Here is a 27,535-nt window from a genome sequence, read left to right on the forward strand (position 1 = left end):
ATAACCTGAATCCCACACCTTATGTAAGGCTCTGTAAAACAGCCTGATTCAATAGTAAAAGTTTTGCAATGAAGTAGAGCATACACAGCACTTTGGACCTGTCAGACTCAATGCAATAAAGAAGTACCTGTTCTGCAGATACTCAGACCTACTTTTGTGCAGTGCTAACTTGATCACACATAGAATGCTTCCCTTACTGCCTCAGCATGGTCTCTTCTAAGTTCTCTTAACTCAGCTTACTAGTTCAGGACATGCTTAATTACTGTGTGTGAGTATTGGAGCACTGCTGGCAAGGCTCAGATGACAGCCGTGACTCCCATAACTTGTACAATATCCCCTTTTGGTTTGCTTCAGCCTTGGCACAGGGCAGATGATGTATAGTGATTAAACCACTCAGTTTTATTTCAGACCACCCACTAGGCTGGAAGACTCTCAGTATTGGATTTGAACCATGACCAAAAGATGCAAATCATGTTGTAAAACAAGGAAAGACCTCAGGCTCTCTTCTAGGTACAGACTGATGAAATGTCCCCTTTTCAGAATCAGACCTAGCATCTCAGACCATCCTCTGCTTCAATTATCCTCAGTATTCAGAGCTTTTCCATGAAGTAGACATTTGCCTGCTAAGACTGAGGCCACAGTTTCCATTGTGTGTGGGTCCCTGACCAGACCCATCAGAGACAAGGTAAAAACAAGGCTGTAACCAAAGCCGAGAAAACTAATGATTACCCAGCCATGCTATCACCTGTCGTCTCAAATGCAGCAAGTGTGGACATTTCCAAGAATGCATAGACGTTACAATGAAATTACAGCATTATCTTTATTGGACTGACCATGCATCATATTTTAATATCAGCTCATTTTAAATTTTAGCTCTCAGTTGTAGGTCACACCACAGGTTAGTGCAATAGACTTTGAACATCAACTTTTACTCGCACACCATGCTGAGTTTTAAGAGTAGCCTTCACTATGCAAAACCACTCCACAATTTAGCAAATTTATCAGGGGAGGGAGAAATCTTTTGCTGCACAGGGAGAGCTGAGCAAACAAATGTGTCAGCACTCAGAGCTCAACTTTACTTATGAGGCCAAAAACTCAAAACTTAATCTGGCTTTACCCCAGAAGTCCTCCTACACATAGATATCACCCTGCTGTCTTGTCTTCCCATCACCACCTCCACCTCATTGCTGGTATTCTTTCTTTCTTTCTTTCTTTCTTTCTTTCTTTCTTTCTTTCTTTCTTTCTTTCTTTCTTTCTTTCTTTCTTTCTTTCTTTCTTTCTTTCTTTTCTTTCTTTCTTTCAACCTGATCCATCAAAATCTTTAATTGTACATTAAATATGTCCTCATCCAAACTGCTGCAATTTCCAGTGTCATTGTCTTCTCAAATCTCTGACCTCCACTCCCAGCTCTGAGGATTTAGAAGGCGGTTGACAGAATACATGCCCTCCTACAAAACGGGCCAAACCAGCAGTTTCCTTCTCTCTCCCTTCAATACCTAAACCCAACTCACATGTTCTTACAGCTGTCTCAGTTTCATGGTTTCATTCAGTTTACCCTTCTGACCCCATATTCACCTCTCCTCCCATTCCTGCTTTCTTTCCTAGCAGTCTTCACCTTCTAGATATGTTTCTACCTAATTCCCTGCCCACTCAAACAATTTTTCCTGTCTTGACCAACTACAAAGCCCCTTCTCAAATGAAAGAGCAATGATCTAACCCATGAGTGGCCTGTGAGTCACTGTGATAGCAGCTTGCAGTGAGCCATTTCTTTTCCATGAGATCCGAGAAGCAAGAGTTGCTAATGCCCCTCTCCAAACTGTCCCAGAATATGTGGATAGGAGATGATGGGAAAAATAAAGAATAAGACTTTTTCTCTTGGTCTTGTAAAAGAAGGAATAGTCCTATCCCTCAGCTACCAAGGAATAGAACAGCACTGAAGAAAAGGCTCTGCTTTTTATCATCCTGAAGGGAAAAAGTCTCCAAACCAAAGACTTGCCTCCACAGAGCCATAGGAATCACAATAAACATAGTAACATTTAAAGATCTGGATGATTTTATGCTTCTTCCCTTAATGTCTACAGCTTCTCTCTGAACTGATTTTGCTGAGCTCCTTCCACCCCAAGAGAGAAATGACAGCTAGAGATGTAGGCATGGTCCCAAGAGCCCAATAGCACTGACACAGGAGTTCTCTGTCTTGAGCAAATCATGAAACTATTTAATGTCTCAGTGGTTTCAATTGTTAAATAGGTTTAGGGATACTGGCTGGTGTATCAAGGCGCAATTATCAATAATGCATGTGATGTACAGGAGGCACTAAGTATTGCATATTGCATACCAAGCATTTTTACTTTGTTTCCTAAATTTTCATAGTTTCTTCAAAGCAAATATTGCTAAATTGTTTCAATATGAAGAATAAAGAACTTAGTCCAAACCCAATTTTTTGCAAAAGTACAATTATAACAGCTTGTTTATTTACCTTTTTTATTATTAATATGGAACAGCTGGCAAAACACACCAATATATGAGGAAGAACCCAGGGATTCAATCCCAGATAAAGGAAACACTAAATAATAAGCATGAACTAGTGCTCAGTTCCAGTATGGGACAGTATGCTGGTAAGTTGTCCTGGGGCCGCCTCAAGGAAGGATTTTGAATGACTGAATTCACATTCCCAATTTGGCACTTTTCTACAGTATGCAGCCGTTCTGTTCCAACAGAGAGGTCAGTCTCATCCCTCTCTGTTTCCCTTGGGTTCCTAATTTGCACATGGTGAAGAGTGGGCAGAAGTTCCATACAGACCTGACCTGGGCAAAGCTGGGAGACTTCCAGGAGCTGGGAGACCTTCCCTTGGTAAATCCCCAGGCCTCAGGCTGGGGATTGGAAAAGAAGTCCTGTAACTGGAGAGAGGTTCATCCCTCTTCAACATGGCTCCTACAGCTCAAGCCCACCAAGACCTTAATCCCCAACTAACATAAAATCATTTAGGTTGGAAAAAGGCCTCTAAGATCATCAAGTCCAGCCATCAAGTTCATTAACTGAGCAGTGCCACGTCCACCACCTAACTACATCCCTAAGGGCCACATCTACTCTTCTGTCAAATACCTCCAGGGATGGTGACTGAAACACACCATATCAGGTTCTCCTTGGCCATAGCCAATAAAGAGGAAGAGGGGATGCCACAGTGCTGCAGAGTGGTGGATATGGATGTGTGTCCATGAGATATAAGCATGTCCATTTGTCCTGCCAGAGATTTACAGGATCAAAGGCATGTGTCTACATAGCACAGGACTTTATGGAAAGAATAGATTTGGCTTTCCTCGGCTGGCTGTCAGCTGGGACAAATACCACCCTGACACTTCCTCCCCTCCTCAAGAACCTTCCCTGCAGGCCCACAGAGCACTGCACAGTGCCATGTGGCCACAGCCCTGTGCCCCACCACCAGCTGGTGAAACTTGGCTGAGCAGTGCCACACACAGCCCCACTGTGAGCAAACCCAAAGACTTCTTGCTCTCCTGAGGATGTTGCAGAGTGCTTCAGTATTGTGATCTGTTGTTTACTGAGACAAGCTCTGCAGCTGTCACACAATCTCCCTCACTGAGAAAGATAAAGTGAGTGTTCATGCATCACTTGCAGCTTCCTATGACATTCTGATCAGTATAATCCCTCTCTTCAGACAAGAAAGCAAGCTGCATGCTGGCCTCTACAACCACTGCAATCTGATTGGGGGAAAAAAAACCCAAACCAACACCCCTTTGTCATCATTCAAGGATCCTTCAGTCTGTCTCCTCCACACTTGGAGGCAAATTTTTTTCACTATCCTTACAGTTACATGTCTAAACCAGCCACTTGAGCCAGCAGAGGTGGTGCTCAGGACAACCATTTTCACTAGTGAGAAAAGAGAAAGCAGGGCTAAACTCTCCTTGAATTTTTCCTGCAGGTAACCAGATCTGCCAAAGCAGAAGTGTCTGATTGTGGTGAACATCAGAAGCAGAAGGTGATCCTCTTTGCTGGCTAACCAAAGACTGAACTGGAGATGCCCAGTTTAATGCACAGATCGAGGACTCCTGTCTTCTGCAGACAAAACTCCCACCATGAGGCAGTTAGAGCAAGGAAGGAGAGCATAGGCTGTAAATTCCTGAAAGAGTTTTGAAATTAGGCTGTTCTCATAAGAATCAGTGCTTTAAATTAGAAACTGGCTTATAATAAACAACCCCACTGACTTCAAGAAAAGTACATATTCAGAACCTGACTGAGCTGAGACTATCGCTGAACCCTGTATGATAAAACAAGAACATTTCTTATGAGATTGCTAGTACTAAAGTGAACTTCATCAAAGCATAACGCCATCCTTGAATGGAAGGTTTTAGGAGAATGTGCTACGTTAACACTCACCAGAAGCAGATGTGCTAAATAAATGAGGTCTGCTGTACCACTGCTGTATCACAAACTTGTTCAGTTAGGGAACTATATTAAGTAAGATTTGAAATTGAAAACGAGGACTCTCCAAGGGATGTCTTTGTTTGCACTGAACCACTTTAGATTTCCACCCTGTTCCCTTTCTCTGATGTGTGCCCGAGATCCAAAAAAAAGGCTGCCCATCTCTATGTCCTAGATCCAGCCCCTGTGCCAAAGACAGGACCACGCACATGCTGCTGTTAGCCCCAGTTACACCAGTGGTACCTCTGGAAAATATCAATCAGCTACTCTGTTGCTCACATGAGTTTTCCATGGCCTTGGTCCATGCAGAATGGTGACCTGAGAGCCTGTTCCTCCACACTGTGAGTCTGCCTCACTCAGTCCTGCTGCTGAGGATGCCTCCCTCTCATCACCACACCGTTCATGGTCACAGGCCGCTCCTTCACATGAGCTGTTGTACCTCTTTAAAGTTTTACCTTCCCTCACTTCCATAAGTTACTTGATCACTTCACTTCCTGAATCTTCACTGCAAAGTCTTCCTTTTCTCTCTGGCTCCTCAGGATTCATTCTATCCAAAGCATTTTGTGAATGAAGAGCATTTTTCCAACCCTCCCTTTCTTCCTGAGGTCCCAAGAAACAGCACACTGAGTAATTTTTTCAATCAAATCTCATTGCTATTATTTGTGAAGTGCTTTGGACATCATTAATGAGGAAGTCTTAAAGAACTAGCATAATTACTATTACAATTATTATTTTGGAATAAAAAATATATTGAGAGTGGTTGGGTGTAATTTTCTTAAGTTTTGCCTGAGAGCAATTATTTCCATAACTTCTGTATATTTATGGCTTTATCAGTCATAATTTTCAAACCGATTATAAATCAAATCTAAAGAAGAAAGATCTAGTTTCCATTTGCCACAGTTCTGTTTTTCAAGATTAAAAGGAAAATTGCTGCAAGCCTTGCTTAATGGAAACAAAATCCATGCTGAAATGCACTGAAGGTCAAATATTCTGAAGCACCCAAAGGATACCACCAGTTTCCAGTCGAGACTCCATCATTAGTTAATGTTTGGACTCCCTGCATGGAGAACCAAGAGCAGCAAGGCTATGAGCTAGAAGACAATTCTCCCATAATGTATTGTGCCTTCCCTTAATGCTTACATGCAGCTCTAATACTTCACCTCACAATCTTCATCTGTCTTTAACTAAAATTTTGTTTTGGATTGTCAAAATCTCACTTGCTCAAGAAAAGTGTATATCTTGACCAGAATTTCCTATGGGGCTTTCCCAGCTGGCCTTTGGAATTGATGAATGCTAATGTGCTTTTTTCCCATCAGTATACAGTAAAGGGAATAATGTACTAGTGACCAATTCAACAATAGTGGGAGTGTATGGTGAAATGTCAAGAACTTTCTACACAAATAAATCATACCTTATTATCCTTCAGCCCACAAAGTTAAAATAGCTTTTGCTTTCAATACAAGAGAACATTTAGCTGCACCCCATAGGTTTCAGTGTTTGAAGCTGGACACATTTCAAGAAAATGTTGTTTAAAGAAATAAAATATTGAGAAAATGCATACCAAGATACATTCAAGTCACCTGAATCACATTTATCTGGTAGGAGGTAATAATTACAGACAGTCTGAAGTAAACCCCCAGATTTAAACACTCCCAAGCTAAATCACTTTGAAAACCTGAGGCAACAGACAGAGCAACTTGTATGCATCTAGGAGAGATTGAGGATTAGACAATGTATCACATGCCACACATTGAGAACTCACACTGGCCATGATGATACAGTCTGCAAAGCTGAGATTTGCAGTCCTGAGGAGATGTAAGCTATTTAACCAAGTCCTCCTCTCTCCTGTGCCTCAACATGGGATCAGTTGAAGTGTTTTTATGGATGAAGACAAGCTGCAATTATTAAAGCAGGGAGAAATTATGTTCTTCCAGCTTATCCTAACTGCCATGACCCAGGGGAAAATGTCCTGAGAGACAGACCAGAGAAAAAACTATGAAGTTACCATACTTTTTCCTGAGCATACTGATTTAATGCATGAAAATAATGAGAAATAAATAATGGAAGGAACTGCAAGTGGAAACCTGTCTGCAACTCATTTCCAGTGAAGTTGTGAACATCCAAATGATTCACGTAACACAGATGAGTTTGCAGAGTTTTAAGCACTTGGTAAACAAGATGAAGCCAAACACTGCAGCCATTACAAACATGAGTGCACGTCCCTCATGGCTGTGGCTCTTGAAATAACAAACCTTATATAGTATTGACATGGAAGATGTTTCTGGTTTTCCCAAAAGGCACATTACAAAGGAGCTCCAAATGTCTTTAAGGAATAGCAAAGGTGCTTTATATCCAAGAAAAGGCTGTACAATAATGAAGTATGCAGCTGGCAACCAGGACAGTAGGACACAGGCACAGCCCAATTGCAAATGCAGGCACTGATCTATCAGCAGTAAAGCCCATACAGAAAAAATGAGAATGTGAACATGATTGACAAGAAGTAGAAACAAATTCTCTGGTGTTTGCCTTACCAGGGTGGACCACAGGGGAGCTGTGCTGGGATGACAAACTGTTTTGTGAATGGGACTTGGAAGCATGTGTACATGCATGTATAAATAAAAAGGGACGCACTAAGAATACACTTGACTTGTTTCACTAAATTCTCAACTCACTGAAAAACAAACAAGCATGCAACATCCCTAATGTAGCTACTCACTAACAGTCAAATAGGTAGTAAGACACCAGAAACAGCCTCCTGGGAAGTAGAAGATAATTTTCTTATTGATCTAACAAGGGAAATCAAACTTTAACTGGATTTCCTATAAGCACAGAGTAGAACAATCTAATTATGAAAAGCCCAAACTGGGTATGTTGTTATTGCTGGTGAACTGTACAATGAGCACCATTTATAAGCCCCAGGGAAACTGGGGCACCGTTGTGATAGTTTGGTACTGTGCAAACACACAGGACAATGCTTGCAGCACAAAATTCCTGTTGTGTCCCTCAGGATCTCCACGCAGGTTGTGAGGATAAACCATTCAGCTCATGGCCCCTCCCCAAACAAAGCCCACATCTCTGCTGGCAGAGCAAATGTTATCTTTAGCATTTAATGTATATCTAGAACCAGAATGTATGCCCCTTGAGTTGTCTAGGCCATTTTCTCTATGTCATATGTAATGGCCCAAATAAATTTGGGAATGGAGTCTGTAAACAGGCATTTCTTCAGGTCTGAACACAGCTAAAGTAAAAGCATTTAATATATGTAATCTCCTTTCTGCTTAAATGAGTAGGACATGTACTGGGTTATATCTATATTACCCACTCTCATAGCAAGACAAAGTGGTACAAAGCAAATCAAACAGATGATTGGCTAGTGTGGATGAGATACAATAAGAACATAAAAATACAAAATTTCTCAGGAAATAAGGGGAAAATATACAGAAAGAAGTTTTACTTGGATTTTTCTACAACAAGGATATTATCCAATCAACTGTTAAGAATATAATCTAGGGGTAAAGTATAATAAAAAGAGACTGAGCACAAGCAAAGTGGGAACTGGAGACTAGAGAACACAAGAGATACAAAGCCTATCAAACAGATGATTGGCTAGTGTGGATGAGATACAATAAGAACATAAAAATACAAAATTTCTCAGGAAATAAGGGGAAAATATACAGAAAGAAGTTTTACTTGGATTTTTCTACAACAAGGATATTATCCAATCAGATGTTATGAATATAATCTAGGAGTAAAGTATAATAAAAAGAAACTGAGCACAAGCAAAGTGGGAACTGAAGACTAGAGAACACAAAACATGGTATGGCATCCCATTTGTCTGCTGATGGGAAGCCTGGTTAGCAAGGCTGTGAAAAATAAGTTATTGAACCCCTTTGTAACATAAACTGTTTTGTTGGCCTATTCATTCTGGCAGTAAATTAATGTACCCTGTATGACTGAATGGTCAGAGGCCTTATTATTATTGTGGCCCATCCACAGAAAATTGCTGGTGTAACATAATCCTTTCCCCCGGCAGCAGGAGCATCAGGAGGGCTCTGCTGGGGTCACTCTTTCAGTCATTACACTCTCCCATTGTGTACCAGGTTGTGATTCACGAGTCGATGCATCTGGAGAGCCACAGAAAGCCCCTGAGGCACACTGTTAAGCAGAGAAATCCTCAGAGCAATCTGGGAACACCACATAAAATTTAGATTCCCCTACTTGTCTACCACTGTAGCCTAAACCTGCACGTGCTGGCATCAGGGTATAGCTTTAAGAGAAATCAGATTATGAACTGAGATGTGGTTTTGCACATGTGAGCCCTCTTCACCAGATGTTATGTGCAGTGGACAAAAGGTGCCTTTAATTTAATTCCTGCAGTGTATTTTCCAGCTGAGCTTTGCAGCAGAAAATACAAGATTAAACCGTATCATGGACAATCACAAGGAAACAGGTGCTGTGAAAAAACATAACTCTGAATCTAACTTGGGTTTAAGAATATCAAATTGTAATCTGGGTTATTGTCTTGATGCATCTGCAATTTCAATCTTTCTTCTACACAATTGTCAGGTTCTAATTAACTCACCAATTTTTGCTCTCTATCATTGAAAAAAGGAAGGGAACAAGAACAGTGAAAGGAGAGGACAGATTTTTTTTTCTGTGAAATATTCATGCCTTATTAAAACAAAGCAAACTGGCAGATTATGAGTGTGTTTACACAGCCATCAATTCTGCAGAGTAGCGCTCATATTGAGTGCCAAGAAATGCCCACTAATTCCTCAACTTCAGGAACTGGGGCTTTTAATATTCCCTGCAGAATTATTTACCTCAGTGCAGGATTGCACAGACACATCCTCTCTAAACTCAAAGTTTGGTGCTCCTGGTTAATAGAGAGAGCAACACTCTTTCTCTTTTCTGTACCTATAATATTCTCATTATTTTTTTATTTACTGAATTGAATTTCACTGTTTTTAACAGCAAGGGCTTCTCCTTTTGGCCCTCCCGTTAAAACAGATGGTTAGATATATTTAGCAAATTAAAACAAAGGTTTATTTACCAGACCAAGGTTAGAGCCAGTGCTGTATCATGTAGGCTAAAAGATTCTGCTAATTTATTTTAATCTGCTTAAACCTTTAAGGCATGGATAATGGAAAACAGACAAGAAATCTCTTGAACTTTCCAAATTAAGAGACAAGAGTTTCCTCCTCTGTGAAGAATAGTAAAGCTCTCTGGAAGAACCCTGAAAGGTCAGCAAGGAAGCCTTTGACTACTTTCTTCCTGGAAACCCTATCTCAAAGGTCACAAAACCACAACTGAATTGCCTTTAGCAAAGAACTTAACTAGAGACACATTGCAAGGTACTCAATTGCCTTTAGCAAAGACTGTAACTGGAGATGCATTGCAAAGTCTTAAATGGGAACCAAAATCGATATTCCAACATTTCGGAGGAAACCATTTTTAGCAAGGAGAAGCAGCAGCTGCTGATGCTGGCACACTGAGTTGAACACACTAGTCTGGAGTGAATTCTCAAATAATAGTGGTACCAATATAAAGATCTAGCTGTTGTGCGGATAAGTGGACAGATTATCCAGGCAACAATTGAGGAGTACATGACATATAAGTTCATGGAAAATCTGAGTAGATAAGGAAAAGAGAAATCCCAGGCTTTAAAAGAACAGGAAAAGAATTGGCCATTGCAACACAAAGGCCCCCTCTCACATTCAAGTTAAATGCCCAGATGAAGGACAGAAAAACTACTAGACCAGGTGACAAATACATAACCAAACCAAACCAGGAATGCTATAAACAAAGGCTCAGCCACTCCCTGCAATTTTAAATCAACTCATTTTGTCTTGCATTCAAGCATGTCTAAATTCTCTATCATATTTCACTTATTAAGTGTCTGGCTCCAGGAAGCCAGGTGAGGCATTACTGAAACCAGTTAGAGAAAAGGAAACTGAAACACAGTTTCAGCATGGCACAAGATTACACGGAGCCTATAACAGAGTAGAAAATTGAGATTCTTAGACCAGTAGTCCCAAAACGGCCTGGATTAAGTGACTGCTGTGAAACCTCAGAATTAAAACACTGTAAAGCATCAAAGGCAAAATGATTTGTCAGGCCACTTCCCCTGGCCTGTGGATCAGAGTTGTAAGGAAAAACAGCACAGACTAAACCTAAATGGATCATCCAATTGGAATCTGGAACAGGAATAGAAGCTCTTACCTTCAAAAGAAATTGTGGGGTGTTCTTTCCTAACACATTGCTGATGTTCAGCTTCAGTGTATTCAGGTACATTCTGTGATGCTGAGAGATGAAAAGCAAGAAGAAAAAGGCTTGGCAATGACAGGGAAATGGCCTTTAATCTTGAAACAATCATGACTGAAGGGCAGCTGCAGATCTAGCTTCCAAGATAGGCCCACGGAGGATACCTGAAATACAAACAATTCCACTTTCAGAAAGGTTCCACTTTCAGAAAGGTAAATGTTTATCCAGAACATGTAACATGAAGAAGGGTGGACTTCTCCTTTTCTACAAACCCCATTTGTGCATAAGTATGTAAGGTAGTATTCCGCAAACAGCACAAAAAAGCCAAACCAAACACAAATAACAAAAACAAACAAACAAAAAAAACCCAAAAAACAACAAACAAACAAACAAAAAACAAACACAGGGAAAAAAAAAATCACAATTTACAACCATAAAGCAGGGAAGTGCACAGTTCCCTAAACACCTATCTCTGTGTACCCTTGGGGTGTGTGTCTTATGAAGCACCTGGTGTGCAATGGCTGGCACTGACAACATGAAATTTCAAATATCCCAGATGTAAATGTTTCCCCCAGTGTGGACACCTGCCTCCTCAATTTCAAAATGTGTCCATAGTCAATTCCATGCTAAATTCTAGAGATTGCTAAGGAAAGGCGAACATCAGTCACCATGAAAACTCTGTTCTAACATGTGATTTATACATCTGACCACTGCTGCTTTAAAAGCCTTGAAACAAAACAAGCCAGTATAAAGGTCTTGCCAGGAAAGTGCTAATTGAGGTAACATAAAAGTTAAAATAATCTAAAGGGGAGAATGGTGAGAAGTGAGTCGATTGCCTTCATTATTATGGGATTCTATAGCTCCCAGTCACAAGAGCTGAGGCACAGCTAAATAGGAGGAGCATTCTGTCAGGTGAGGAGAGAGGAAAGTCATGCGTTTTCTACGTGAGCATTTTTAACAATAGTAGCAGTAAAGGCACAGCTCTAAAAATTCCCCCAGGCCTACCAGGCCTGAGGCACAGGATGAAGGATTAATTAGCCCATGCCACAAGCTCCCCAAGATGATGCTGCAGCTTAAGAAAATCTGCATTGCCAAATTTAATCTTATTGATGTGCATAGTATATTTTCCTATGCAACTTTGTTCAATTACTGCAAGCATGTGTTTTCAAACAAACAGAGTCTCCTACCTTTAAATCTTAACTAGTGATAAAGCTAATTCTGATCAAATTCACACATTATGAGATTTTCAATTCCTACAGATGGCATTCATCAAGTTAGTGCAACAGTCAACACCTGCAGTGTCTGATACCTCTGTCTTTTTTTTGGAGTCTCTAAAACACTTTCAGTGACCTGAAATGGGCAGGCTGATGGCAGGTAACATGAGGCACTGATGCACAAAGACAGGATTGTGGCAGGGAGCAAACTCCAATATAGAGGACAATATTGTGACATCAAGGAGTTGGAAGAAACTTTTAAAGGTCTTCAGGCATCACAAGAGCAATAAGGGACTGCTTACACCAGAAATGGGAGACAGTTGGTTTGAAAAATGGATCCTGTGTTTTATTCTTAACCGTCTTTCTCTGTGATTTTAAACATGCATAAAGATGAGTTGTCAGTGCATCCATTCTGCACATCCTCAGCAGCAGCTCCAAACCTCTTACTGAAAATAGCACTGGCATTCAGGGCTCAGGGTAGTTCTTGGGACTTGGTTCCCCAACCAGTGTGAGTGAGACATTACAACATTTCACATTTTTTCCATCCCCATATACATGCAGATTTTATGCAGTGATATATAAAATCCCTTTCCAGCTCTCCAAAAGAGGTTCTACAGCACTTTATTACGGCGGGTGACTGTTTTGAAAAACACAGCAAATATAATGTTAAATTAAGAAATGGGACTGGCAGAAGGAAGAGATGTGAAATCATTTAAAGCTAAGGCCAGCACAGCTTTAAGCACAAGCATACTGCAGGGTCTACACCACTGAGTACTGTGGCACCTCACAAGATGGACATGTTGAATGAGCCACACTGTAATAAAAATTATTGATGATAAAGCTTCACATTATATTTTCAGGCACTGGATTAAATTATCCTTTTTTTCCAGTAAGGATCCAGAAATGAAACACAGCACAGAGATGTGAAGGCCAGGGTGATGCATTTTGTATAGCTTTCGGATACACTTAAAGTCAAAGCCAAACTTTCCTTAGATAGGAGATGGTTGTTGTGGGAAAAGCACAAAAGGCAAAAATTACTTTTTCACTGTCAGATATCCTTGCTGGAAACTGGAAAAGACAGTCATAGAAATCTCACTTTATGCACGCTCTACTACTCCCAGTGCAGCCATTACTGGCTAATCCTAGAAAGAAGGTCCTACACTAGACAGACTTCTAGTCTGAGCCAATATGACCATTTTCATGTACTAATCATCCAAACAATGATCTCAAGCTAGGTGAAAAAAAATCTTAAAACAAAGACACATTATAGGGTCCTATGCTCCTCTACAGCCCTATGTGGTGTACAATCAGCAGATGAGTAAATTCAAGTTTCACACTCATTATGGTCATGAAATGATAAAAAGTTGCATACAGGGAAGCTTCATAACATCCCACAGCCTATTCTGTGCCAAAGCAGAGTACATTTACTAGTGTTTTGTCTGGACTAGTTGTAAAATGTGCCAAGTATCTGGATTTCTGCCACTTTCCCTGGGAGATTTTACCACAGTCCAAGAGACTTCAGTGTTCCTTAGAAAGCTGTAACCAGTATTTGGGGTAAAGTTCCATCTTCTTTTCCTTATTGTCATGGGGAAATCCAAAGTGTGCATGAAAGTAATGGCTTCGAACTTGAAGTGGAAAGTAATAAATGACCAAACCAAGGTGAAAAAGGAACATTATAAAAAACTCATATCCTTCACTGTGTTCTCTACCTCCTACATCCAATTGCATTCATCAAATGTGTGGAGCATTTGTGAGCTGGAAAGTTGAGGAAAATCAGTGTCATGTGCAGCCCTGAGCTGGTGTCTCATTGGAGTCAGAGTCAGTGGGTAAATACCAGCTTGATCAAGGGCAACAGAAGTCAGAGCCCTAGAGCTGAACAATATTGAAACAGTGGATAACACTGAAAAATCTTAGTCCTTCAACCTGTCCTTTTCCAGGCTTCCTTGTTCACTTTTTCTCAGTATTTTAAGACTCTAACTTAGTAATTCCCAGCTGCTGCAAATTTATTTCCAAAGAGAACCCCACACTCCTAATATGAAGCAGTGCCATGTGCAAGCACAGGTCAGCGGTATGCCAAAAGCAAGCTCGTAACTGCCTGGGAGAGTCCAGCAGTTATGAATGAAATGTTTTAATTTTACTGGAGGTGGCCAAACCCAAACCTCCCATTTTGCCCAAGGTGCAGGTTTTCACTGTGAAGCCTGAAGTATGATCAGTGCTTAGGGCCAGTCCCTATCCAGACTGCTAAAATGCTGCACGTCCCAAGCACAGCCCAGAGTAGTGGTGCTTTGCAGTGCTGGAACTTGTCCTGGCCTGAAGCCATTTAGATACAGCTAAATGCTATAAAAAGAGCTGTTCTTATTAGACTGTCTGCTCAGAATGGCTTAGGGCTCAAGAAATCAGTTGTCAAGGTTTCAGTGCAGATGAGAGACAAGAGCTCAAATCCCTGGTTAAACTGAAATCTCAGACAGGACACATCATTTCAATTCTTTATTTGCTCATCTTGATGCATCTTTACCACCTTAGCTATTCTTCTCCCTGGCCCAATGCAGACACATTAAAAAGAGATAAAAATGTCCAAAAATATTATCTGTACAAGTTTATCTGTCCTGTCCCTCATGAAAGCCTGTCCCCTGAGCCTCTGCAAAGCCCCAAGGGCCAATGATAGGGCATCTTCCTCCCCTTTTCTACTCAACCCAGTGAATCCCTACAGCCCTCTGACACAAAAAGGTCAGTAAATTCAGGCTACACTGGCTTTGGTGACATTTGCACCACAGTCAGGTATTTTACAGAGCACCACTTCTGCCACCATCCTCTTGTCTCTTAAATCAGGCTTTCTCAGTCATGGCCCTCCCTGCCTGTAGTGGCAGCAGCAGGGGATGTGCAAAGCGCTGCTCCATCTGGGAAAGGCAGGAGGTCTGCACACCCAGAGCATCTCCAAAGCTGAGATTTGCAACCTTGGTGCCCGTGTCAGCACAAACCCGCTCTGCCTGCCCACCTCCCAGCCAGGACATTCCATGGCAGCCCGAGAGGGACAGGGTATAATTCTGCTTTGCCTCGTGGCTTCACCCCGGCGCAAGGGCAGCGCTCAGGGGATCACCCACAGTCCTTCCCTTATTTATTGTCAAGGTATGAGTCTATTCCAACTCACCCCATATTGTATCATTGCAACTCCATTGATTTCACAGGAACTAATCCTGATTTACAGAGGGTAACTCAGATCAGGCCCCTTTTGACTAAAGCTTTGTGTCTAAAAGAAAAATACCTTCAATCAATCTTCAGGGCTTTAAAACAAAGCGCACTTTAAAAATGGCTGTACCAGGAATTCATATCCTGCTTTCCTCTGACTGTAACTATCATTTTGACTTAATAAAATGTGACAGTAAAGTTAAAGGATAAAAGAAAATGCTTCATCTTTCATTTTAAAGGAAAGACATGCCTTTAAAAAAGACTAAAAAAGGAACCTCCTGCAAAAGCTTTAATTCTTCTGTTCAGGATCTTTTGTGATTGCCACAGTTATGGTTTTATTAGACTGGGATAGCAGAGGGAAGAGGTGCAATGGAAAGATGTGGACATTAAAGTATTCAAAAAGTACTGGAAGAATAAGGGAAATAAATATAAACATTGTAAAGAAAGACAGCTCAGAAATGTGGCTATGACACGCTGGCACAGGCAGCTCTGCCCTAGAAAACAGAGCTCCAAGACCAACAAAACTATGGTTCTTTATTCATCTGATGTTCCTCACGCTTCCCTCCCTCTCCAGCTGGAATCCATCCCACCCAACAGGCTCCAAGGGCCGTTCCACACTATCGAAGAAAAAGCACAGCTTTTCCCTCTGCCCCATGCCACATGCACACCCTCAGCCCTCAGTTGTGCCCATGGATCTGTCTTACAGACAGAACATGCCATGCTGCACTTGCATGTCCAGAGGTCAAATCTGATATGCACTGTTAGACTGGACTTGTGGATACTGAGCTTCTCTCACTTACTTTGCAAGGAAAATCTATGGAAATGGTCAAACTCTGGCTGAGATGAGAATCTGTGAAGAGACCTTGTTTTGCTTTAATTTAATCACCCTACAGTCTTCAGAAGATTTAGTGAGCTCACTTTGGATTTCATGGCAGTTTATATGCCAAAGGTCTTGCTCTGGCTGTCACCAGGCTTGTGTGTTCAGGGTTTCCCATGGCCTCAACTGCAACAACATCTATGACTTTCACGCTGAACTCACTCTCACAACACCCCAGGAAGACAAACCCACATTTTCATACATAAATCCAAGGGTTATCTTCAAACCCCCCTGCAATTCAGCAGCAGGGTGCATCTCAAGTCTGTGCAGGCAATATGCTGTCTTGTGGCAGAGCAGAAACTTGAGCTTCATGCTGACCCCTCTCACAGCTCCTGCCCCACAGAGTCTGCAGGACACCACTGGCAGTATTGTAGTAGGTTTTGTATCAGGAATAAAACAATCAAGATTTTGCAATCCAGGTCAATTCATTGAAACCCTTCTGTTATCTAGATCTGTATAAATAATTCAGGTAACTCTTTGCAAGGGAGAAATAAGTTTTTCCTAATATACTCTTTGGTTGTGAAGCCTGTAGTGGAGCTGAATAGTAATAGTCTATACTTTGATGTTCTTAGGACTACATTCCACAAAAAATTGACAGTGTACTTGGGGGTACTTTATTTCTAGGGCTCTTTCTGATTGCTGATCAAAGCCACCCAGGACTGGTCAAGGTCCGAAACCAAGCCCACAAAATGCAATGGGATATTTTCATTCAGAACAGGTAACAGAGACAAAACTCTTAATAATGGCTTAGCACAAAATGAATTAGTTATTGTCAGGCCACTTCTCTATGGACTGGTGTGGGCCCTCAGTAAACCATCAGCCAACACTTGGTTACTGGGCCTTAGTAGTGCAGTCCACTGCCACAACATCCTGGTAACAGAACTGTTTCCTCACCTGTAGAGGAAGCCCTCCAAAACAAGACCCTATTATAGCGGGCTTCCATTAAATAAAGCTGATTCAACAATAAAAGTCTGTGTAACAACATAAAATATACTGTACCTCTGGGCTCCTGCCAAATCCAGTAGGCATAAATAAACACCTGCTCTGCTGACACTCAGACTTGCTTCTGAGTAGTGCTAACCTGACCACACATTGAGTGTGTCCCCAAGTGCTTCAAGAGGCTCTCCAGAGAGCTCTAGATCTTTTTTTTTTACTGGCTGCACTTAATATAAAGACACGAGAGGCTTTGTTAGCATTTGTTTGGGGTATGAATTTAGCACTTGAGAAAAGGTGCCTTGGAGTCTGAAGTCTTCTGTTTATTCAAAGATTGTATTTGGCAATGAAGGCTCAGACTCATTTATCTCCCTGGTGGTATGCTGCCACAGTTTTCTAGAAAAGTGCCTTTACAGGGGGGATAGAAATATCTGCTATTTACTGCTCACAGAATGGCCTCTATGAGAGATGTCAAAGTTTTGTCAAAGAATTACCAAATTCTTGGTAATTCCTGGAGCTGGCCTGGCTGTGGAATTATTTTTATGTGTTCCATCTGTGAAACACAGAGATGAAGGTAAAGCCTAACACAACAGCAGAATGTAATGGATGCTATGGTACTTAGCACAACTGCAGCTCAGACTCGACATTTACTGGAGTTTAGCTTTAGAATCAGGAGCTCCTCACTCCCAGTCAAAGTCTCTGAATGCTCAGCCAAAAAGAGGAGGAGTGTACACAACCCAAGGAAGGAGGCACCCCAAGGCTCATGGGACAGCAGCAACAACAGGAATAACTATTCCAGAGGTCCAGAAGACAAACACCAAGCCATGAAATCATCACACCAATGAACCTCCTGCCTGAGAGTCAGCCATAACATATGGGCTGCCCTTTTCCAGAGGCTTGTTTTTCCTGTTAAAACCTCTGACGCTACCTCCAGCTTCTGCCACCCACTTCCTTCTACTCCATCCAACAAATCCCCTTGCATCACTGACACAGCCCCTCATGCCAGAGTCAAAGGCGGTTGTTGCACCACTCATCCCTCCCTGCAGCTCCTTCCTCCACCGCTATGTTGGAAAAACAGGATAAGAAGAACTTTTCTCTTTTAATGCTTGCCCATGCAGGAGAGAGAAACCAGAGCTTGTTTGTTTTGTCAAAGATTTGTGATTACCCGGTGCCACATAACACATAGTCATGGTTTAATTTTAACTCTAGAAGTATAAAGCATCCCTGTAGCACAACTCCAAGTTTCAGCCTGTTTGGAAACAAGAATATATTTTGCCGCATTGTCTTCTTGGCACAGCACAGCATCATTTATCATACAGAAACCTTTGGCTAGAAAGCATTCAGCCAGCCTCTATATGCCCCAAATGTGAACAGACAAAACAATAATTGTCAGCCAGACTCTTTTTTTCTCCTGCCATGCTCAGCTTTTCTCGTACTTCTTGCAACAGCAGGTACCAGTTGAGCTCTGTTAACTGTTCCCCTCATTGGAGCAGCAGGGCTGCTTTGGTCTGCCCCAACTCTTGCACTGTACTTGGGACTCTCAAAAGCAGGGCTGCTCTTCCCAGATCCTCCTGGCTGCAGGGCAGCACTGAAGAACATACACAGCTCACAAATGACAGGTTATTAGTGGCTGTGGTGTATAAACAAAATGGGACTGATTCCTCATCTGCTGAAAACAACAGTTACATCAATTTTCTCATGCAAAATATATGGTGATCAACAGTTTCTGAAAAGACAGAGCTGAATTTCCCCCTCCTTCCACACATGCTATGCAACTTCTCTGATACCAGGAGCATGGTACTGTGTTACCTGCTAACTGAAACTCACCAGCCTCAGAACCCAGGCATTACTATGCTGGGTCACGGAGACATCCTTTTAGAGCTTTTCTCAAAAAGAGTATTTAGGCAAAGGCAAAGTCAAGCAGGATAGTTGACCTTCAAAAAGGCCTTGGCTGCTTTCTTTTCATGAACTGAACAGTTGTAATTTTCTCTGTCTGCAAATTTACTTTAACTAAACAGTACGGAGTCCCCATCCTGTAGCAGAACTCCCTAAATTCCCAAAGACATCACAGTGATCCAGGATTTAATACAAATCCAATGATCTACAACTTAGCTAAGAAATTCCATTCTGGAATTGAAGGGAAGAATATCTGAGACTGAAAGCTGGGATCCTCCTCTGCACTTATGGTTTTGACCATCAGAAGTCCAGCCAAGATTGAGTATCTGAATATTTTCTTACCAGGCAGGAGAGACAGCCTTCCAGAGGACACCCCAGCCCTGGGGTGTCAGCTCTTTGCCTCAGAAATGCTTTAAAATACCCAAACAATCCCTCAGACAGAAACTTCATCATCATCTTCCGGAGGCAGGGTCTGAGCAAGCATTTGGGAGCTGATATAATTTCAATACACTCTGAGCCCAGCCTTCCTAGAGAAGATGAATTATTTGTAATGAATTCCAATCACATGGTGCTCCAGCCCCCACACCTTCATCCTGCATATATAACCAAATTAGTTTAGGAGATGTAAGTTATTCAGGGACTTAGCTGTTCAGTCTGGCCTTGGAGGAGTTGCTCTCATTATGGCTTTTATGCAAATTCTGTCCTCCAAATCTCTTCTGAATCAATTATTACTAGATTAATTTAAACATGTCCACCTGGGGTGCCTGTATATCATGTGCCTCATGTTAAAAAGTAAAAAGGATGATAATGAATTCAGGAGGTGACTGAAACAGATTCCTGCTTTGTGGAAATGTGACCTTTTTGCATAATGTCATAAAAGAAAGAAGTTCCTTCAAGAAACGTGGCAGATAGGGTCGTTCATTGGATCAGCTGGGCTTTCAATCACTCTTTGGAAATTAGCATGATACAATAAAAAATTAATAAGAAATTTAAAAAAATATCACTTTAATGCTCCAGACTATTAAAGTCTTTGATGGACTACTAATTGAAATGTAATGCTTAATTTTAAGCAATGCCATTTTATTAATGGTAAAAACTTGAATTAATGTCATTAACCAATGTTAATATTACAAATCCCCTGAGGGATAACAAAGCAATTATGTTATTCACAGAACTGAAAGGGGGAAAAAGATGTAATCTGTACATGACTGCACGAAGGCAGGAGAGACTACTTCCATCTGCATTTCCTCTGCTGAGAAAGGGGGTTTGTTTATTTTTTTGAGCAAAGAGGAGGGAGAGGAAGAGAAGAACTTGTGCTAAGTTAATTACTGCTGATTTTCAGGCACTTAATAGCTAGGAAATTATTCTGTTACTCAAACACCATACTGTGGGGACCCTGGAAAAATAATTTGGGAATGAGAAATTGATTACAAACCCTCCTTCTTGGAGGTCTCCCCTGTGTGTGCTTGGCTCCTAACACATGAACTAACAGCCTTCACCTGATGGAAAAGCTTGATGCAAATATGCAGCCCCACACCTGGCAGCAAATGGCTTTATGAAGCTGTGTTGGATTGTATCTGCCAGGGATCACCAAAGAGAACACCTCCTGCACTACTGAGTGCCCTCAATTTCATGTGAGGGCAGGTGCTTTTATTTTATATAGTTTAGCAAGTTCAGCATCTTGTCAGATCCACTGCTCATACAGCAGGGGAGATGGGGTTAGACTTAATTAAAGAACCAAAACCAGTGCTCTTGCTAACTGGCAGAAGTCACATTGCCCAGAGGGAGTAAGAGCTTTGCATGGTGCTGCTATAATACTGCATTTACTCCAGAATAACCATGTTTGACATAAACCCTGGATTAACTATTTTTTATTGTCTGTCTGATAATTCAGAGACAATGGGGAGATTCAGCAAGCCAGACCATGAAGAATTCCCCAAGGAGCTACAGACCTTTTTATTGCTAAGAATCCCAAAGGCTTTTGTTTTTTACTTACAAAAAGTGAAAGTACTGCAATGCACCCAACACACCATTGTCAAAATCTAAATGCCTCTTTCAGTGTGCACTTTTCAATGCAACCAGTCAAATGTGTCACAAATTCACAAACAGTATTAACCCATGGGAAGAGATACAATAATTAATTTCCTCTGTTGCATGTAACATGGCAATGCGCTGGTGTAAACCAGTACTGAGGATGCTTAGGAGATTCTTCTGAGACTGTCCTGCCAAGCACTTTTTAAACATTAGGTTTCTTTGCAAAAAAACCAAAAGCATTGACACTAATTACTACCAGACTTTCTATTTATGCTGCACAGGATGTAAAATCTCAATACCAACTCAAAATAAATCAACTGAAAAAAACCAAACTAAGGCTATCAAGGGACTGAGAATCTATGTCTAAACCTGGCTGGATGTAATAACAGGCATTCATAGTTGGTAGCTGGGACCAGGGTGTCTTTCTTTGTAGCCCAAGCACAGAACACCCAGGTGCCTCTTTATGTTTCTGTTCAGGATATAAATACAGCTGTAAAACACAATGAGATTTGAGGATTTTACTTAAATTGATATATTACTTAGCAATCATATTATAAATGGCAGAACAAACAAGGGGAAGAATTACCGCCAGGTTTCCACTCTGCTTACCAATGAGGTCTTGCATGTGGCAGCTTTCAGTCTGTGGAGCAGGTTATGCTCAACAGCACGATAGCTTTTCTCCTGCTAATTTACAAATCATTGCATTTTCGTCTCCCAGCAATGGTTCCTCTTACCTCTTGTCTCCCCCATCTCCTCAAAGAACATCAAACCTCCTTTGTAGTATCTCCACTCTGTCACTCTTCCATTTTCTCTTCCAACTCCCCACTCCCGATTTGAAAACGAGAGAGGGGAAGCCACTGAAGACACCAAGGTCAAGGCGGAGCGAGACAAAGTCAAATTCATGCAATCATTTAACACCACACGCCATCAGACCATTACAGAGACATGAGACGTTATGGATTGCAGCTTAATAGATCTCAATAGAGGATGATGGGGGAGAGGAGAAGAGAAAAATGTTCCTTCTGGGCTGAGACTTGCTGATTAAAGTGCACAAGTGGGCAGGGGACAGCATTTGTGTTCATAAAGCTGAGTCTTACCTCTCGATATTAATGGACACACCATTGTCGCCAGACGCAATGTTTTGTTATTGCGTGATTAATTGAGAGTCACACGCAATGACATATTACAGGCAGGATAAAGCTGTCACTGGAAAGCAATTCTTCACAGTAATTCCTGCCAGTCTCTACAGTCTGAAATTGCATACCTCGTTACAGACGACCCCTCAAGCACAAATGCATTACATATCTTTATATAAATAACAGTGACTAACAACGGCAGCCTGAGGTAATCTCTGCGGGATGTGAAATAGGGAAAAAGGTAAGGCAGAGAAATTGCCTTCAAATATTAGTAAGCTTGTCTGTGCTAATCCCCATCAAATGAACCATTTCTCTTTTCCTTTAAAATAAAAACTGTTCCTGCTGGAGACACAGAAAGTATGATAAAAGGACATGTTGTGACATAAATGACAACTAGAAGCCTTACTTCTTCAAAAGGGCACTAGTTCTAAATCTTAAAAATGTATCTTGATCAAGACTAATTAAACTTCGACACAGTCGCTTTATCACTGACTTAGGTCAGTAAGTATCAGTAACTGGTCCAGCTCACTTTTTTAAAGCCATCAGATCAAAGACTCTTTTACATTTCTTTTGGCAGCAGCAAGAAGATATCAAATCATTAATTTTCTCCATGCATTTTATTTCAGTCAGAATCACTGCATTCAAAATACAATGCAGGGAAAAAAAATCTACATTGCTCAAGGGAAAGGACACAGCCCAGGGGAATACAGGTGCCCAGGAAAAACAGTTTGTGTCACTTATGCTCTGTGTGTGACAAATTCCTGGCTGTATTGCTAGGAGTGGCACACAGTTGCCTAATCTCCACCTGGCATTCAGCATTTCCCATACCATTTGTCTGATGGTCAGATCTGCTACAGTGCTCTTTTCTTCCGGTCTGATTGGAGCCAATACCTCACAACTTGAGTGAGCAATATTTTAAAGACTCACCATCAGATAGGGTGGCATCAACCAAAACCAACAGAACCTTCTCTTGGCAAGCTCTCCATTAAAGAGTTCCATTTCACACCACCACTGAGACACTGTTTTAAGCCATTTCAAGCTCAACCATTTGGACTTTCTGTTACCAATCACTTGTAAACTAAGGGGAAGTCATGCAAAGTCTTTACCTGCTGAGAAGATGTTCTCTACCTCCTCAGAAGACAGGCTCTTGCAGTCTCTCTTAAATCTGCCACTGACAGGAGCAAAGAGAAATGGGCACAGGAAAGCACAAAGCCTGGGCTGTCCTGTGGCCTGGAGGCAAATAGCAATCTGTCTTCACCTAACCCAACCAGAGCCCTGCAAGAGAGTAAATCTGTGTCCACTGGCCTTTTTAACAGCCCCTTAATGACCGTTAACTTTTTTCAGCCAGCCATTGATTCTAATGGCATGTGCATTCACACACAATAATACCTCAGACGGCCTTCATTAATTTACCATGCATAATTTCTCTGAAAGCTTTTGCCAATAGAATACCCCTAAACTGACTCACTAACTCATGAAGATAAAGCACTTTCTGTGTGAAACCATTATGCAGATGCACAGCATTCTACTCAAATAAGTTAAAAAGTAGGTATTGTTCGGTGTCTACCCATTTTTTGGACACAGCAAAGTACCAGGGCTTGAAAATGTAAAGCTGCTGCTGGAGTATCCGGTGTGACAATGAATATGTAAGATACTCCAGGCTGAAGAAAGAACAACAAGAAAAAAGGCAAATTATATGAAAAAGCCTTTCTGCTGTGAAGTTCCTGAAATCTTTTACAAATTTCAACAATGGGAAGTCCTAAAAGTGAAAGGCTGTTAAAATACTAAAGGAAAAGGCAGCAATATAGATATTCACAGGCCTAGGTCCATTCATCCAGAGAGAGGGTGGGGGAAGATCCAGCAAAGGGAATGTATTAGAAACAAACCATCCCACAGAACAAGGGTTTAGAGCTGTCAGGAGCTACAGTGCTGCCATTAGCATTGCAGTAAATTATGGAGCTGTCAGCATTTTCCCATTATAAATCTCTCAAGCCTCCTCTTAATGTACACTGATGTAAGATTCAGACCTCAGTCCCATGGTGGCAATGATATTGCAGACAAAAGCATCACAGACCCCCTTTGGAAATATAAGACTCATAAATATAACCTGTGGTCTTTTAAACTCTAATAGATGTTGGTTGTGGAGAATAAAAAAAGACCATTGTTTCTTTATTTTTTTTTAATTACAATTAGTTTGTCTTTAAACAAAGTCAGAGAATGAGAAGTGAAGAGCTGATTGAAAAGGTGATCAGGAATTGGATCCTCTTTTGCACTACATGCAAGTCTTTTATCAACTTAGAAGTTTCTCATCCCTTTCTGGAGGACTGATCACAGAGCCCATGAACACTGAGACTCCACTTCCAAGGTTATAGGTGCTGTCCTGACTCATGTAAAAAAAACCACTTTCCATAGACAGTCACTTGTGAGGCCCTGTAATATTAAATTTCGAGGTAAAATAAAGATTAAAATAAAATTAGATCTGAAAATTTAATCTGTCTCAAATTCATGAGTTGTGGGACTCGGGGTTTTTGGTTCTCAGCAGTGAGCAGTGAACCACTTGCAGGGAATTCAGAAGCCACAGAGCAGGTGGATTAGGAACAGAGCTCTTTAAAAATTCTCCATTAACAGCAAACCTCATTTTTAAGAAATTGAATTTTTTGTTGTTATTTCAGGATATAGACTGCAAAAGAGGCTCCATGTACTTGTGTGAAAAAAAAAAAAAGAAAGAAAGAAAAAAAAAGTATAATGAAGACTGACAGTGTATGTGGAAGGAATATGCTCACATAGAGATACTTTTTAAAGTGACAACCACCAGGAGAATTTTGGCAACGTTGGTTTAGTACAAAGGATATAAGCCATTATCAGCATAAAGGTAATGAAAACCAAGGGAAAACACCTCTGCCTGGAGCTAGTATCATTAAAGACCATTAATATTGCCACTAATTATACATGCTTAACTACAGCTCTGCCTGGAACTGTAGCATCACAACATGCCAATAAACTGTCTAGGGAGTAACAGACTGCTTTAAAACTCTCTAAATATGTGTTTACAGATGATAAGGGGAAAAGTGATTTATCACACTTGAAGAGGAGCATCTTCCCTCCCCTCTTTATTTTTTTCTGTATTTACCTTGCTCCAAACACCAAGCTCTTCCCCCATGCTCTTGAGGCCAGCCTGGGATGCTGAGCCTGGCCTGTCAAGCCGGGCAGACTTGGGCAGGGGCTAACAGCTCTCCACTTACTCAGGGGCCAGTAGTAAATCTCAGCAGCACATACATGCCTGTACTAGGCATCAAGTAGTGCATATGCTGCAGGATTTGGGACTGCAAGCAGTCTGTCTGCTCCAGATAAAGTAATGACTCAAGCACAAGGCAGGAGACACTCGAGGCTCCCAGTGCGTGCGACAGCCCAGCAGAGTTACAGCCGCCCCCAGCCCTCCATCCAGCAGGAACAGCAAATCACTCCTCACGTTTTGCTAACCCTTTAGCAGTATTTCCACACAGTACCATCCTTTGCTCCTGGCTTGTGCATTATAGGGAAAAAAGTAGGACAATGATTCCCTTCTTAATTCCTGATTTTTACATTTTTTTTAACTGTATAGGGTTTTTTACTGAAATCTTGCAGTGTATCTGCTTATGAAGTAACCAGCCTAGCACTCTGCTTCAGAGAGAATATATAACAGCAGAATAAAATTCTATCCATATGTCCAAAATACAAGGGGTTCACAGTAGAGCTGGCAAATGGTGTAATTAATCCTGACTGCATTTCAGCAAAGACAAATCTAGAAATAATGTACAATTTCTCTCTTTGTGAATTACCACTTGAGAAAACTCCCTGCCTGCATCATATATACCCAAAGCAATTTTTGCAGATTGTTCACAATAAATCAAATTTGGGACACTATTTGACTGATAAAATTTCAAACACCATCTCTTTATTCTTTGGGTGCTCCTTTTATAATGTCAAGTTAACAGAAAAAACACAGCGGATACACAGACGCCAGACACATTCAAAGGTTTCCATCTGGGCTTTAATTACTATCACAGTTGCCTCACTAAATTGAATACGTTCCTCCTCCTCCTAAGGGCTTTGCCTTGTATCTGATTTAGCTTACTTTGCCTTGATGAACAAAATCTGGTATAATCATTTTCTATGATGCCCCAGAGGAGCATCATCCCATGTATAAACTTGTTGCCCTCTAAGTCAGTTTTTTACATTTCTCTCTTCAGACATTATCCTGAACTGTACTGATATTTTTTTTTTTCCTTCAGGAAATTATTTTGGATAAGTTCTAAAGCAGATTTTCTCCAAAAGCCACATTTAGATTACATTAAGTCACTGTTGTTATTGTAAAATTTAAAAAGAGGCAACATGTCCAAGCCACTTCTTCCAAACACAGAAGACAAACAAACCCCCCTTTCTCCCTCTCCACACAGCATCACCTGTTCCTGACCCCACTGACCAGTTCATTATTCCTTTCAGATGGTAATTAGTGAGGCCAGACAGCCTGAGTTTTGCCATTTCTCCTGACCTGTTAGGCTTGGCCTCCCTCTGTTATTATCAGTGTCTTTCTCTAGGTGTTCTCAGAGAGCAGGAAAGTGTCTGCCATCTGTTTAAGCTCTCCTGATTTGAACGGTTAAATAAAAACACATAACATCATCCACAAAAATGCCATTGTTAGGGTTCTGCAGCAGGCTCTGAGCCCTTTATAATTAACTGCAGACCTACTTGTTGGTTTCCAATAAGGTCATTCTTTTAGTAATCAGAGGTGGTCCCAGGAGGTAGTACATAAATAGCCTATATTAAAGCCTAAATTAGGCTAACTCAGAACTTCCTGTACTCTTCACTGCAAATAAAGCAAATATTTATAGACTTTGCAATCTTTGAGGCTCCTACCTAAGAATTATCATCAGAGCAGCTCTTCTTACTCATGGTAAATCAGAATCCTAGCAAACGTCCCAAAGCTCAAATTCCTCACTGTGTTATCTTTATTTGAAACTCCCCTCGCTACCCTTTAGATATATCAATAAAATAAAATAAAATAAAGTAAAATAAAATAAAATAAAATAAAATAAAATAAAATAAAATAAAATAAAATAAAATAAAATAAAATAAAATATTCAAGACGAAGATGAAAACAGACTTTGAAGGAAAACATCCCTCTGTTAAAATCTGGCTAAGTCATATTACTACAGACTTGGAACATCTGGCTTCTATTCTGGGTTCTGCCACTGACTCTCTGTAGCCCCAGGCAAGTCCTTTCAGCTCTAAGTCTCCATTTTTCTTTCTTTTCAAGCAAGTAGGAGTTTTCCTTAATTCTCTCCTTTTCTTTCTGTCTTGACCATCCAGACCCATGCACAATTTTAAAGAAGGCAAGTAACACCAAATGGACCAAATAAGTAGACACTTCTCTGAAGGATGGAGGCTCTGGACTGTAAACACCTCGGGGTAAAGACCATCTCCTAACATTTGTGAACTCTTCTGGTTTTTTGAGTATTTAGAGAAGGCTAATGTTATTCTGTAAGAGTTTCTGGAAGCAGCTGGCTGAGTTTCTGCTG

General features: G+C 41.0%; 1 protein-coding gene across 5 annotated transcripts in view; it reads right to left on the reverse strand.

The window, feature by feature from the left end:
* Positions 1-27,535, reverse strand: part of SEMA5B (semaphorin 5B) — a 269,780-nt gene that overhangs the window by 124,016 nt on the left and 118,229 nt on the right. For all 5 annotated transcript variants that reach the window (XM_039700342.1, XM_039700334.1, XM_039700351.1 and 2 more), the window contains exon 3: positions 10,660-10,865. In XM_039700342.1, coding sequence (XP_039556276.1) covers positions 10,660-10,813 — 154 coding nt within the window. In that variant the 5' untranslated portion in view covers positions 10,814-10,865. The remainder of the gene's footprint in view (positions 1-10,659; positions 10,866-27,535) is intronic.

The sequence above is a fragment of the Passer montanus genome, unplaced genomic scaffold, assembly GCF_014805655.1.
Source record: "Passer montanus isolate IOZ18808 unplaced genomic scaffold, ASM1480565v1 scaffold1, whole genome shotgun sequence".
NCBI classification, from domain to species: Eukaryota; Metazoa; Chordata; class Aves; order Passeriformes; family Passeridae; genus Passer; species Passer montanus.